This window comes from Lepidochelys kempii, chromosome 1, assembly GCF_965140285.1.
Source record: "Lepidochelys kempii isolate rLepKem1 chromosome 1, rLepKem1.hap1, whole genome shotgun sequence".
Lineage (NCBI taxonomy): Eukaryota > Metazoa > Chordata > Testudines > Cheloniidae > Lepidochelys > Lepidochelys kempii.
In genome coordinates, this window is record NC_136380.1 from 298,818,992 (window position 1) to 298,834,544 (window position 15,553).

Below are 15,553 nucleotides of genomic sequence, written 5' to 3' on the forward strand. Positions count from 1 at the left end.
GGGAGCTCCTCTCTAGGTTTTCTCTAAATTAGATAAGGCAGCATGGTCAGCTATAGCATGTTACAAGAGACCCCCTCTTGAGACACACAGAGTTTGTTCATTTCTGTCGTGGTCTACTCACAAAGCTCTCTGCTGCACAAATCATTGTTAGATTTCTTCTTTTAAAAAGTTGTGTGACTTTTATTGGTGGGTAAAACAAGAACAGCAGGAGCCAACTCCTATCTCCAGAACTCTTTCATCTGGTTATCCAGCTGTATTACCACTCTCTCTGAATGCAGAATGGGGGAAAGTTCAACAGAAGACTGACATAATAACGAGGGCACAAAATATAGATAAAAAGAATACATGTCCAAATGTCTGATGAAGTGATATTAGCATATAAATGCAATGTAAGTACAACAGCAGCCTTTGAATTAAACCACAAAGAACACTGTCTATTTGATTAGTTGTTTATTTTTTTCTTTTGAGGGCACACATCAGAGCCACGGATTGATTCTTTAATAAGGAACCCAAAAATCTTTAGTGGAGATAAAAAAGCACTAGCAGTTAAATGAAATAATTTATGGATCCTGATTGTGCAGGACTTTGACAAGAATCATTAATTGTCACTATGTAGCTACTTTCTGAAGTCACATAGTCAATTTAGTCCTAGTTCTTACAAGATCTGGAAGGATCATTAAAGGAAGCTTGAGGCTAAGCACTGACGATAGAAGTATTTTAATATTCTCAGTACTTTTACAAAGAAACAGCATGTCATGCATCACCTCTATGAACTGCATCTAAGCCCTCAAAAAGGAAAAACATTTCTGTCAGTACGATTCTTTTGTCACCTCATCTGCTTTCTAAGAGAGAACGATATTAGGGGTGCTCTGCTTTTCTGCAGACCGTAGGTATGGCAGGAGTCCAAAGAATGCCAGAGATATCTCATATTTCTTTCCTTTGAGTTATGGATCACCTGTTGGGCTATTCTTGAGGTTTTGCCTGCTAACTGAGCTGATTTGCAACAACAAAGGAAAACAATTAAAAATAATGAAACCTCCCCGCTCCTCCACCCCTAAGTCCTTGCTTTAGGAAGAGACTATTTCATTCACTCCTCTGATGAAACTCAGGACCAGCAAGTATCAGGCTCAAGTAAAAGATACAATGGAAACAGTGATCCTTTTCTTTTTGCAACACCTTCTACATACAGTATTTGTATTAATTTTGGATGAATATAACAAATACACAACAGAAATACAGTGAAATTATCACAAGACACATACACTAATGCAGATGAACATTCAAATACAGAGCAAGATCTTGAAGTCTGTAATTAAGTCAATGGAAGTTTTGCCTGAGTACGAAACAAACAGCAAGCGTTCTTTGATGGCATTAAGCACAACCCTGCAATGGGGACAGTGTAGAGCCAACCTACCCCAAAGGGACCTTGAAATGCAGAATGCCAGCAACTACCCCTTTCTGTGGGTGCAGAATACTCTGCTTTGTCCAGGGAGAGAAGTGATTTTGTGTTCCCCTATGTACTGCAATTGCAGCTGGCCATAACATAGAATCATAGGACTGGAAGCGACTTTGAGAGCTCATCTAGTCCAATCCCCTGCACTAATGGCAGGACTAAGTATTATCTAGACTATCCCCAACAGGTGTTTGTCTAATCTGCTCTTAAAAACCTCCAATGATGGTGTCATAAAAATAAAGGGAAAGGTAACCACCCTTCTGTACACAGTGCTATAAAATCCCTCCTGGCCAGAGGCAAAACCCTTTCACCTGTAAAGGGTTAAGAAGCTAAGATAACCTTGTTGGCACCTGACCAAAATGAGGAGACAAGATACTTTCAAATCGGGGCGGGAGGGTCTGTCTGTGTGATGCTTTTGCTGGGAACAGATCAGGAATGCAGTCTCAGAAACTCTGTTAACATAGTAAGTAATCTAGCTAGAAATGCGTTAGATTTCCTTTTGTTAAATGGCTGGTAAAATAAGCTGTGCTGAATGGAATGTATATTCCGGTTTTCGTGTCTTTTTGTAACTTAAGGTTTTGCCTCGAGGGATTCTCTATGTTTTAAATCTGATTACCCTGTAAGGTATTTACCATCCTGATTTTACAGAGGTGATTCTTTTACCTTTTCTTTAATTAAAATTCTTCTTTTAAGAACCTGATTGATTTTTCATTGTTCTTAAGATCCAAGGGTTTGGGTCTGTGTTCACCTGTAGAAATTGGTGAGGATTATTATCAAGCCTTCCCCAGAAAAGGGGGTGTAGGGCTTGGGGGGATATTTTGAGGGAAGATGTCTCCAAGTGGGCTCTTTCCCTTTTCTTTGTTTAAGACGCTTGGTGGTGGGAGCATATGGTTCAAGAACAAGGCAAAGTTTGTACCTTGGGGAAGTTTTTAACCTAAGCTGGTAAAAATAAGCTTAAGGGGTCTTTCATGCAGGTCCCCACATCTGTACCCTAGGGTTCAGAGTGGGAAGGAACCCTGACAGATGGAGATTCCACAACCTCCCCAAGGCAATTTATTCCAGTGCTTAACCACCCTGACAGTTAGGAAGATTTTCTTAATGTCCAACCTAAACCTCCCTTGCTGCAATTTAAGCCCATTGCTTCTTGTCCTATCCTCAGAGGTAAAGAAAAACAGTTCTTCTCCCTCTTCCTTGTAACAACCTTTTATGTACTTGAAAACTGTTATCATGTTCCCCCCCTCAGCCTTCTCTCTTCCAGATTAAACAAACAATTTTTTCAATCATCCCTCAGAGGTCATGTTTTCTAGACCTTTCACCATTTTTGTTGCTCTTCTCTGGACTTTCTTCAATTTGTCCACATCTTTTCTGAAATGTACCCAGAACTGGACACAATACTCCAGCTGAGGCCTAATCAGCACAGAGTAGAGCCGAAGAATTACTGCTTGTGTCTTGCTTACAACATTCCTGCTAATACATCGTAGAAGGATGTTTGCTTTTTTTTGCGAACCCACCTTATAGTTGCTCCATCTCGGCTGCATTTCCCATGGACTGCACAAGGATGGGGGAAAGACGTCTGGAGCCCTTCCCCCGTGCACCTTCCAAATGCTCAAGCCAAATCCCGTTCTGAATTCAAATGTCAGGATTTGGCCTATAAATATTAACCTATATGCAAAGGATGAAATTTTGGCCTTAGTTAAATCAATGGTATTGTGCCACTGACTTCAATGGACCCAGGATTTCAGCTAGCAGACGGTAACATACAAGTCAATCACAACTAATATACTGTGCATAGAGTTAATAAAAACAAACAGTTCAATAAGAATAAAATAAAACAATTTGTATAAACAGCCAATAGAAGCCTTAGCAGTCTTCACTCTAACCTACATTTTTAGTAAACGTATATGAACATTTGCCCTTTTAGGATCTCCTCTCCAATTGTATTTAGCTTAGTTTTAACATCCACACAATTCATATAGACCAGGTTCTAATCTCAGCTAGTTCAGATTTACACTGGTATAACAGAGCTCAGAATCTGGTCTGCATGCCTCTAAAGGCTGTCGGGTATTTTTCAAAGTGATAAGTAGAAAAAGGTGTCATATTTCAGGAAGCTTCAAAATGGAAAATAATCTGTTTTTCATAAACAAGGAAACAAAGTCCCAAAACAGTTTAGCACTTCAACTATTTCTACAATTTCCCTTAGGGCTGTCCAAACAATTTTTGGTTACAATATTTCTGGAACATACAGCTATGTTTACAACTCATTCTATATTATCCAACACAGTATCACTGTTAACATTACATTAAATTAAATGAGCACAGAGACAGATTGTTCTATCTTTAGAAAGCGTAGTGAATAACAGACCCTACAAGAACAGATTTCTCACATTCACAAATTCTAAACATCAAATCAGAGCTAAAAATGTTTCCCATCAAAGTCTCATCAGGTAACAATTTTTCAGCATCTGAGCAATTTCTATTTTGATTACAACAAATCTATGATGGCTAAATTGCCGCAAGTCACAGAAAAATGTTTACCAAAAATTGGTATGCCACTTTCCTGTTCTCTATGATATACAGAGGATCAAGAGGCTCAGGGAAAAGTCTTGCATTGCATTAACATGAACATTCTCTGAACAACCTCTAAGCAGCATGGATGAGTTCCAGATCAAAAGTCAAGTTCTGCCTCCCTTGTTTTGAGAAATTGCTTTTATGATTTAGGATAACGAGGGAAATGTACCTGTGGGACAAAAACAAATCTAAATGGATTTACTCTTTGGTGAGTGTAGCGATGCGATGACTCATCGGCGTGGTGCCTCCTGTTAGTCGTCCTGGGAATTAGCTCTTCCGGCCAGGAGCGCCCTCTGCAGGCCGGTGCCTCGCCTGCCGCTGGCCTGCATGTCCCTCCCAGACCCCAGTGCCCTCCTTGTCAGGGTTCCGCCCCAGCAGTAACCCACAATCTGAGACTCCCCACCCAGGGGATCCCCCAACCTTCAACCTCCACCTTGCCTCAGTGGCCACTGCCAGTCACCATCTAGCCCCTGCTCCCTGGGGCAGACTGAAGACTATGAACCACTCATCATCAGCAAGGGGGGTTGGACCAGCTGCCTCTGCCTATCTCTGGGCTGCCCCTCTGCAGCCCCAGTACCCTTTCATAGGCCTTTCACTAGGCCTGCAGCCTGGGGCTTTGCTAGGCTGGAGCTCTGCAGCTCCCTCTGCCCTTCCCTAGCACTGCTCCACCCTAGGTACCCTTAGCTTCCCAGGCAGCCAGGTCCTTCTCTCTCTAGGAAGCTAGAGAGAGTGTCTCCCTTCGCTTCTAGCCCACAGCCCTCTTATAAGGGCCAGCTGGACCCTGATTAAGTTGGCCACAGCTGTGGCTGCTTTCCCAATCAGCCTGCTTTTCCCATTCACAACCCTCTCCCAGGCTGCTTTAACCCCTTCTGGGCAGGTGTGGGGTAGTCACCCCACTACAGTTAGACTATCCTATTTAAATGAATAAAGTTTTAGGGCTGGAAAACGTATCCTCGGTCAACTAATTTTTGTCCTCCTTTTCCGATTGCTGTCCCATCCTCACCAATATGACTTACCACTGCTGTCTGAAAAGCGAGATATTTCTTTGTCTCTTTTAGACTATTAACCCTGCATCTGATGTTTACGAGGATTAGTAATTGTGGAAAGCTTTTATCATCTGTCAAAAAACAAATTCCTTTCAGGCCTACTTTCTTAGGCTCACGCTAGTCTGTCCAAAACACTACTACTAAGGTTATTTTTCTCTTCTGCTGAAAAAAGTCACTTCTCTCCTCAGTCCTCTTCATTGTTTCTCTCCTGCATCAAGTTCAAGCACCACAGATTCATCTCTAGGCTCTGTATAACTATGTTGCTGCTCAAGCCTCTGCTCTCTTTTCTCGTTTGACACCCCATCTCACGCCTGTTCATATTATCATTGCATTCTTTGCTTCCTTCTCCCCTTCTGACATGCTGCCTCCTATCCTTGGAACAACTTCCACTGCATTGTTTACATACCTTCTTATGTTTGAGTAGTGCCCAGCTATCAGGCTTGCTGGAGTTACACTGGCAGCTCCACTGTGTGGTGATATTGTGCATTCAGGATGTGCTATTAATACTTAATAACAGCTACCATTTTAACACAGCCTTTATCTTTCTTTAATAATTCCATTTGGTTCCAATAAAAATCTAATCTTGAAACCTCTTTTTGCCTATTGTGGGTGCTCTAGACACTTTGGAATGGAATTTATGCCTGTGAGAGTAATCTTACAAACTGAACATTTGTCAGTCTTCCCCCCTCAGTAAGGATATGAGACAGGATCATTTACAAAGAAACTGCCGAGAGAGGCCTGTGAGTAAGTTGATTAGAAACATACTTTGAAAAACTTTGGGGGCAGGGTTCATCTTTTTTTTTTTTTCTCCCTGTTTGTACAATGCCCAGTACAATGAGATTGTGGTCCATGATCAAAGCTCCTAGATGCTACCTCTATACAAATAAATGATAATAATAATAATAATAATAATAATAAAAAAAGAGCTGATGTCTTATGTTCAAAGCTGGCTTTGTAGGAGAATCGAGTCCAGAACGTAAGCCAGTTTACTCGTCCATGGGAAATATTTCTTAAGCTAACTCTGTGCATCTTGTGTGCTATACTGTTGTAGACAGATTGCTCTCTGTGTCCATTATAAATGCTAAAATTCACCAAGTTTACTCACAATTGTAAATATCACTAAGCTCACTATCACTCTTGTATGCGGTATTGGTACATCCATTTTAACAGTTGTATTTGTATATCCATGCAAGGGGATTGTTGTAAAGGCATGAACATTTATTGGAACAAACTATGCTTTACGTTGCTTAAATTATTGATCAATTACAACCAGATCACTAACAACTATGAATCCTTAAATCCTTATAATATATCAGTAAGACAAATAACGCACTCAGAAAGATGAATAAATAATCTTCTCTTGCTCTCGTCTCTGCAATCACTACTAAAAGAACTAAACTCATTAATAGTAACACTATTTACTAATACAAAAAAAGCAAATTATTCAAATGGCTAATGACTGCTTAAAGTGAAAAGAGCACTTTCTTAGACATTGGTTCTGCTGCTATTGGACAATCCATTAATAAGTTTATCTTCTGAAATGCATGCAGTATAAAAAATAATAGGTAAAGAACTAGCAAACAGGGTTCCCTGTTCTTTCATTTCTAAGTTATTTAAAAATATGTTTACTAACACCATAAAAATGCAGAACCCTTTTTGAAAATTGCAGTAAAGTCATCTCCTCGCATGCATCACACTCCTTTAAGTCAGCATGGCAAGGTCATTATTGAAAAGAAAGAGCTTGTTTAGAGCTGGTAAGTTGTCAGATAAAGGAGTAGCTGACATCTCATGAAAATCTTTGTGAAACTATCTATTGAGAAACAATTCTGCTGACCTAAAAGATATTTCCTGGGGGTACTTTTGTTTTCTTTTATACTTATTAATAAGTAGGGAACATGTTTCCTCACTTGTATGCTTAGCCTCACAAGGCCTTATTTCCTATGTGTCAGCAGAGAGAGAGATTGCTTCTCCTGATGCTTTATTCATGGTGAAGGAGAGTAGGCCACTTTCTGGATCCCCAGAAGACCCTTAAATTGGGGCAGGGCCCTACCTGCCAACTCCCATTGCTTCTCAAGGACACAAGATGAAGGTAACAGACACTCTGCACCTAGGGAAGGGGATATCCAGTACTATGAGGCTACTACTATTCACTCTCCGCAGAATAAAAGAAGATACGTCTGTAGCATGACTGATTGGGGTGTGGAGAGTCCATTCTCTGACTTTCCTGAATACAAACTTTGAAGTGAACCTACAAGGACTAATCACTTTCAATCCCTCACAAATCAGCTCAGCGGTTCAGCTCCTGAACACCACCATAAAACAAACCCACCAGAGGGTTCACAGATCTCTGATTTCTACAAAAGCACGATCTTGGTTGCTTAGAAACTGTTCTTACGTATTTATATATTCATGTTATTTATTTATTTCCATTTCTGCAGAGCATATCACAGGCTCTGGATGCCTCACATTCTCTCTTTCTCTTATTCTCTCTTTCAAACACACACACACACACACATACACAATACAAAATCTAAAGGAGGGGTTCTCAAACGGGGAGTCGTGACCCCTCAGGGGGTGGTGAAGTTATTACGTGGGGATATCGAGCTGTCAGCCTCTACCCTCAAACCCCACTTCACCTCCACCATTTATAATAATATTAAATATAAAAATGTGTTTTTAATTTATAAGGGCAGGGGGGTCACACTCAGAGGCTGGCTGTGTGAAAGGGGTCATCAATACAAAAGTTTGAGAACCACTGATCTAAAATATTACCATTATTATATTACATTTATTTATTATATTTTGCGATAGCGCCTAAGGGATCTGATCATGGATCAGGGCCCCCTGTCCCAAACACATAACAAAAAGATTATCTGTACCCAGGAGAGTTTACCATCTAAGTAAAAGTCAAGAGGCAACAGGTGAATACAGAGAAATAAAAGGAACACAAGTTAACAATGACATCATGCAATTAGCTTAATCACTGTATTATCTATGTCCTCTGCTTATTACATCATTAAGTCACTCTGTATTTATGACATTAAGTCAGTGTCACTGTAACAAATGTGATGTCACTGACTGGATTTTAACTTAAAGAAAGTAATAAGAGGCAAAAGCAAATGACTCTTTAAGCAAATGGATCCTATTTTTATACAAATGTTCCCTTGTTATTAAAAGAGTGGAAGAGAAAAACGAAGATATACCTATGAGCAAAACAAAACAAAAATTGAGGAACTGAACACAGAATCATAGAAATGTTGGGGAGGAAGTGATCTTGAGAGGTCATCTAGTCCAGCTCTGCACAGAGGCAGGACCAAGTAAACCTACACTATTCCTGACAGATATTTGTCTAACATGTTCTTAAGCACCTCCAGTGACAGGGATTCCACAGCCTACCTTGGTAATCTATTTCAGTACTTATTTTACTATCCTTATCGTTAGAAAGATTTTCCTATGATAACTCTCCCTTGCTACAGATTAAGCCCGTTACTTCCAGTCCTACTGTCTGTGGTAGTGGGGATTAACTAACTGGCTAGCCGATAGTACTGATGAACAGGATCTCACGGTTATAGTGAGTCACAAATTGAGCATAAATCAACAATGTGATGCAGTTGTGAAAAAGGCTAATATAATTCTGGGTGTATTACCACAAATGTTGTACGTAAGGCATGAGAGCTGACATTACCACTTTACTCAGCACTGGTAAGGTCTCAGCTAGAGTACTGTGTCCAATTCTGGGTGCCACACTTCACAAAAGATGTGGACAAACTGAAGAGAGTCCAGAGGTGAGCAACAAAAATTATAAAACATTTAGAAAACCTGATCTATGAGGAAAGATTAAAACTCTGGGCATGTTTAGTCTTGAGAAAAGAAGACTGAGGGGGGACCTGATAAGTCTTCCAATATGTTAAGAGCTGTTATAAAGAGGACCATGATCAATTGTTCTCCGTGTCTACTGAAGGTAGGACAAAAAGGAAAGGGCTTAATCTGCAGCAAACAGGTTTAGGTTAGATATTACGAAAAAAATTCTAACTATAAGAGTAGCTAAGCTATGAATTAGGCTTCCTACGGAAGTTGTAGAATCCCCATCATTGCAGGTTTTTAAGAATAAGTTGGATATGCCCCTGTCAGGGATGGCCTAGGTTTACTTGATCCAGTCCCAGCATAGGGGGCTGGACTTTCTGACTTCTCAAGGTCCCTTCCATCCTCACATTTCTATGATTTATAGTTGTAGTAAAAGAGCAACTGAAGGAAAATAAGGGTATGCCTAAGATTCCTGTTAATTCTTTTATCAGTATTGCTTGCACAGAAAATCTTGTTTATATATATAAAAAAAGATATTTTACATCTCAAAATCATCTGCTACTAGGATTTCAGAAAATAGTGCAGTTGTCAGAGAAGACCGAAAAAAAAAGCTTAGCTTAAAGATATCGGCAATAATTTACATCAACTGTACTTATACAATCTGAGTCTCATCTCATTACACAGCTTTTACACCAATATAACCCTGTTAGTGAATTCCTGAATTATACCAAAGTAAGTGAAAGGAAAAGCAGGCACTCAGCAAGAGTCAGACTCACAAATGTGGGACAGGATGTCCCTGTGCCATCTACCTAGGGTGACCAGATACCATGATTTTATAGGGACAGTCCCGGTATTTGGGGCATTGTCTTATATAGGCACCCATTACCCCATCTCCACCCTCACCTCGATTTTTCACACTTGCTATCTGGTCACCCTACGTCTAACACCCTGGCACTCAGGAAGGATTCACTTCCAATGGAGAGGAAACAGAGTTAACACTGTCCCTCAGTGGGGTATTCTGCCAGGGAGGAGCGGGTAGGATAATGAGTACCTTTAGTTTTTGGTCCACTGGAGCCAGCTTGTGAAGACTGCTGAAGAGATATACTGAATTAGTGCATCCCTCAACTTCCTTGGTCACTCCCATATTTGTAGTACAGCTTTGCCTGCTTTTTGAACTGTGGCTTAGAAGTTGTGGCAGCTTTCTGCATCTGTAACCTATTCTCCTTGTGAAGTTACCATGACTGGGGCTGTCTGAGGTTACGCCAGCATAAGCTGCATCCGGCACAAGAACTATACTGAAGAGTTCTTTTAAACCCAAAGACAGTAACAAAGTACAAAACACACCCAGCTTCTCTCAAATTAGTGCAATACAGTTCCACCCTTGGAATAAAGGCTGCAACCTCCTGTTTTCATGTGCACTCCATATAAAGCAAATGAAGGAATAAACAACTTACTAGTCTGCCAAACATTTTAAGGAAAATAAAATGTCCCACACCTGAAAAACATAAATGGAAGTAAAACTTAGTATTTTCCCCTCAAAATAACAAATATATAAGGAACTGTGATAATTCTAGGTATCTAAATATTATACATTTGAAATGTTTTGCTGAGTTACTGGTGCTGCATAATGCATGAGTTTCATATACAAGCGAGCTTTGCACATAAGCAGTTCTGCTCACACCCTGCAGTCTACATCCAGGCCAAAAATAAAGAAAAGAAGTTTGCCATCTCTGGACTCTGTGTCCTGAACATTTTCAATCTTGCTTCCCTTCCCATTCCATTTTCAACAACCATATGCCAACATTTCTTGTAGACAATTTCACCTTCAGTTGTGCTGAGGATCTGCCCACTAATGACCATAATGAAACATGCTTTGTGTGAGAGCCTGTTCATTTACTTTCATTCCCGTGAGTGCCTTTGGAGACCAGTGTTGCAATCACGGCTACTTACTATTTAATTCCCAGCCAAATTTATGGCCAAATTGAAAAATGGATGCAGGCTGCCTGATGCAGGATGCTTTTGTCTGAAGTGTCCTCATGGAATCATTATACTTGCATTAATCTTTAATCTGCAATTAAACAATTCGTTCTATGTAAAAGATAGTTGCAAACAGATTTCCTGAATGTACACTAGACAACATATTTTAGTGGGTGTGTATGTATGTGTGCTGTGGAGGAATTGGGGGGAAGAAAAAGTTAGCGGTTGGGGCAGGGCCTATCACTGGACCACAGGTCAGCAAAAGGTTATGTGGGAAATGAAAACTCCACCATTCTATTGAATGACTTCTGTGCATTCCAACTACTTAGGGATTTTTCTCCACTGGGTGGGAGACAAATGGTAAAATGTAGAGAGAAGAAAAAAGGGAGGGGGCTGGAAAGAAAATACAATGGATTAAGGCATAGCTTAACTGATAAATCTATCTTGGCACAAAATGCAACCTGCTTTGAATCTGTTTCTTTCCAATTAAGAGCCCAGCTTCCAGCTCCAGCAGATGCTTAATTGGAGACAGAGGCTGCCAGGCAGGCACCAATACAACAATCATTAACAGGTAGTTTTAAGCCATTAAGGTGCTCTAGCTTGTCAATTTCCTCCTCATATACCGTTGCCATAAACAAAAGTACCACCTTCCTCATGGAGGCAAGAGCGCCTAGCTGGGAGAAGTGTGCGTGCCAAAAACTCTGCTTCAATTCAGAGGACTGAAGTTATTAAATTAGCACCCAAGGGTTTTGATTCAGTGGGGGACATAATGGGCCTTCCTGTCTGGTGTCAATGTAACATTAGAATGGTACCAAATGGCTATAACAATAGGTAAGCAGAAGGGCATCTGTTTCAGATTTGACTAAAATTGTATAATTATATCTTGGTACATGATAGTTAGATAAAACCACATATGAACAGACCTGCTGTTAGCTTGATCCAAGTAAGAAACCAATGCTTAAAAATCAGTTGAAACCACTCACAATGCAAACCTGGATGCTACCTTAAGAACTCTACACCTGTGCAGAACATTCAACAGCAATATAAGATAGTGCCAATAATCCAGGTTTTTAACTATAAACATAAAGGAACAAAACAATTATTGTATCTGTAACCCTTCATTACTACAAGATGTCCCTATTTTGCAATTTTTAGTACTAGCAAATTACATACTGTTTTAGCAAACAATATAACTAGATACACATCACACAGTGAGGTTTTAAGAGGGTGTCCCTATAATATTTCACTAACATGCCACTTACCACTGCAAAGAATTCACTACCATATATCATTTACTGCTTGCAAATCTGGCAATCTAGACAAACACACTAATTAAAGACAAGGAAGTAAAAGGCAGGTATTGATTGTAAGTGCTGAAGCACTAGAAAACTGATAACATATATGTTGTTAAGGAGTTAATAAATGATTTAGCTCTGACACAATACTCTATGTACACCCAGGTAGCTAAGGGCAATCCAGTGCTATAGTCTTCCATTATTTTCAGTGGGCTAATAAGACATACATCGGAACATGGTCTTACCTGTGAATTGTAGCTGAGACATTTCCACTTATACAAGTCCACATTTTAAAACAAACTTTATAACCAAGAAGTGGAAACTAAAACCCTCTAAATTAGGTTTCAGAGTAACAGCTGTGTTAGTCTGTATTCGCAAAAAGAAAAGGAGTACTTGTGGCACCTTAGAGACTAACCAATTTATCTGAGCATAAGCTTTCGTGAGCTACAGCTCACTTCATCGGAAGCATGTGAGCTGTAGCTCACGAAAGCTTATGCTCAAATAAATTGGTTAGTCTCTAAGGTGCCACAAGTACTCCTTTTCTTTCTCCCTACAATGTGCATGATAATCAAGGTGGGCCATTTCCAGCACAAATCCAGGTTTTCTCACACACCCCCCCCCAGACTAACTCTCCTGCTGGTAATAGCTCATCCAAACTGACCACTCTCCTTACAATGTGTATGATAATCAAGGTGGGCCATTTCCAGCATAAATCCAAGTTTAACCAGAACGTCTGGGGGGGGGGGGTAGGAAAAAACAAGGGGAAATAGGCTACCTTGCATAATGACTTAGCCACTCCCAGTCTCTATTTAAACCTAAATTAATAGTATCCAATTTGCAAATGAATTCCAATTCAGCAGTTTCTCGCTGGAGTCTGGATTTGAAGTTTTTTTGTTTTAAGATAGCGACACTTCAATCTCTCTGGTCATGCAATCACAGACATGAAGGTCGCTATCTTAAAACAAAAAAAACTTCAAATCCAGACTCCAGCGAGAAACTGCTGAATTGGAATTCATTTCCAAATGGATACTATTAATTTAGGCTTAAATAGAGACTGGGAGTGGCTAAGTCATTATGCAAGGTAGCCTATTTCCCCTTGTTTTTTCCTACCCTCCCCACCCCCCAGACGTTCTGGTTAAACTTGGATTTATGCTGGAAATGGCCCACCTTGATTATCATACACATTGTAAGGAGAGTGGTCAGTTTGGATGAGCTATTACCAGCAGGAGAGTGAGTTTGTGTGTGTGTGGGGGGGTGAGAAAACCTGGATTTGTGCTGGAAATGGCCCACCTTGATTATCATGCACATTGTAGGGAGAGTGGTCACTTTGGATAAGCTATTACCAGCAGGAGAGTGTGTTTGTGAGTGTGTGTTTTTGGGGGAGGGGGTATGAGAAAACCTGGATTTGTGCTGGAAATGGCCCACCTTGATTTTCATACACATTGTAAGGAGAGTGGTCACTTTGGATGGGCTATTACCAGCAGGAGAGTGAGTTTGGGGGGCGGTGGGGGAGGGTGAGAAAACCTGGATTTGTGCTGGAAATGGCCCAACTTGATTATCATACACATTGTAAGGAGAGTGATCACTTTAGATAAGCTATTACCAGCAGGAGAGTGGGGTGGGAGGAGGTATTGTTTCATGGTCTTTGTGTATATAATGTCTTCTGCAGTTTCCACAGTATGCATCCGATGAAGTGAGCTGTAGCTTATGAAAGTTTATGCTCAAATAAATTGGTTAGTCTCTAAGGTGCCACAAGTACTCCTTTTCTTTTTGCCTCTAAATTAGGCAGATTGGAAGTCAAGAGCCCTCCAGTATTCTCTAGTGGAATGATTTCTCAGATGCACTAATATAAACATAAAAGTTCAACTATTAATTTTTCACAATTATAAAGTTGCTCCACATATCAAAATGTCTATAACTTTTGACATTCCTTTTTAAAATTAAGAAATGGACATCCGGATTGCTCTATGTGGAAGTAGAATGTTGATAATATATAGGCCAGATCAGCTTCTAATTTTTGCTGCATTCCATGGCCCAAACCACACTAACACTGTCTGACCTACTTGAGATAGAGGAAATGACAGACAGAGCTGAGGTGCTCTGGGATACTTACATGGCTTAAATAGCTTGATTTATCTGTTTCTATCCGCTGGGCAGAGGGATTACCCTATTCTCTGAACTGGTACAGAGAGTATACAGTAGCAGAAACGTACAGCCACATAGCTGTTGTCAGTTACTTTGCTATTCAAAGATTCATACAGGGTTAATAAAATTGTGAGGGTGTGATGGAATACATGTAAAGTTACTCTACAGGAAAAAAAAACCATGCCTTTAATGGATATAACAGAAATCTCACAATCAACTAACACATAAATTAGTATTTTCTGGCTATATCATCATTATAGAGGTTTCATGGCTGTGACATCATAGTTGCGAAATATAGCTTTCCTAAATATGTGAAATAAACACAAGACATTTTAATTAGGGCTGTTGATTAATCACAGTTAACTCACACAATTAACTCAAAAAATTAATTGTAATTAAAAAAATTAATCGCAATTCATCATAGTTTTAATCGCACTGTTAAACAATAGAACACCAATTAAAATTCATTAAATATTTTGGGATGTTTTTCTACTTTTCAAATATATTGATTTCTATTACAGCACAGAATACAGAGTGTACAGTGTTCACTTTATATTATTTTTATTACCAATATTTGCACTGTAAAAATTAAACAATAGTATTTTTCAATTAACTTCATACAAGTACTGTTATGCAGTCACTTTATCGTGAAAGTGCAACTTAGAAATGTAGATATTTTTGTTACATAACCGCACTCAAAAAAACAAAACAATGTAAAACGTTAGTGCCTACAAGTCCACTCAGTCCTACTTCTTGTTCAGCCAATCGTTAAGACAAACAAGTTTGTTTACATTTATGGAAGATAATGCTGCCGGCTTCTTATTTACAATGCTCATTAAAAAATAATGCTTTAATTAAATTTGTGACTGTGCCATGCAAATGCCTGTTCTCACTTTCAGGCGACATTGTAAACAAGAAGCGGGCAGCATTGTCTCCGGCACATGTAAACAAACTTGTTTGTCTGAGCGATTGGCTCTACAGTTTCACATCGCTCTACAGTTTCACATTGTTTTAGTTTTGAATGCAGTTGGGTTTTTTTTTTGCATAATTCTACATTTGTAAACTCAAATTTCATGATAAAGAGATTGCACTACAGTAGCTGTATTAAGTGAATTGAAAAATACTATCTCATTTTTACAGTGCAAATATTTACAATAAAAATAAATATAAAGTGAGCATTGTACACTTTGTATTCTGTGTTGAAATTGAAATCAATATATTTGAAATTGTGGAAAACATCCAAAAATATTTAAATAAATGGTATT

The 15,553-nt window shown here is 39.4% G+C and overlaps 1 protein-coding gene across 3 annotated transcripts in view; it reads right to left on the bottom strand.

The window, feature by feature from the left end:
• Positions 1-15,553, bottom strand: part of PDZRN4 (PDZ domain containing ring finger 4) — a 386,181-nt gene that overhangs the window by 105,481 nt on the left and 265,147 nt on the right. Inside the window, exon 1 of one of the 3 annotated variants that reach the window (XM_073328041.2) lies at positions 9,923-10,339. The exons of the other annotated variants lie outside the window; for them this stretch is intronic. Coding sequence (XP_073184142.1) covers positions 9,923-10,015 — 93 coding nt within the window. The 5' untranslated portion in view covers positions 10,016-10,339. Of the gene's footprint in view, positions 1-9,922; positions 10,340-15,553 lie in introns of those variants that run through there. 3 annotated transcript variants of the gene reach the window in all.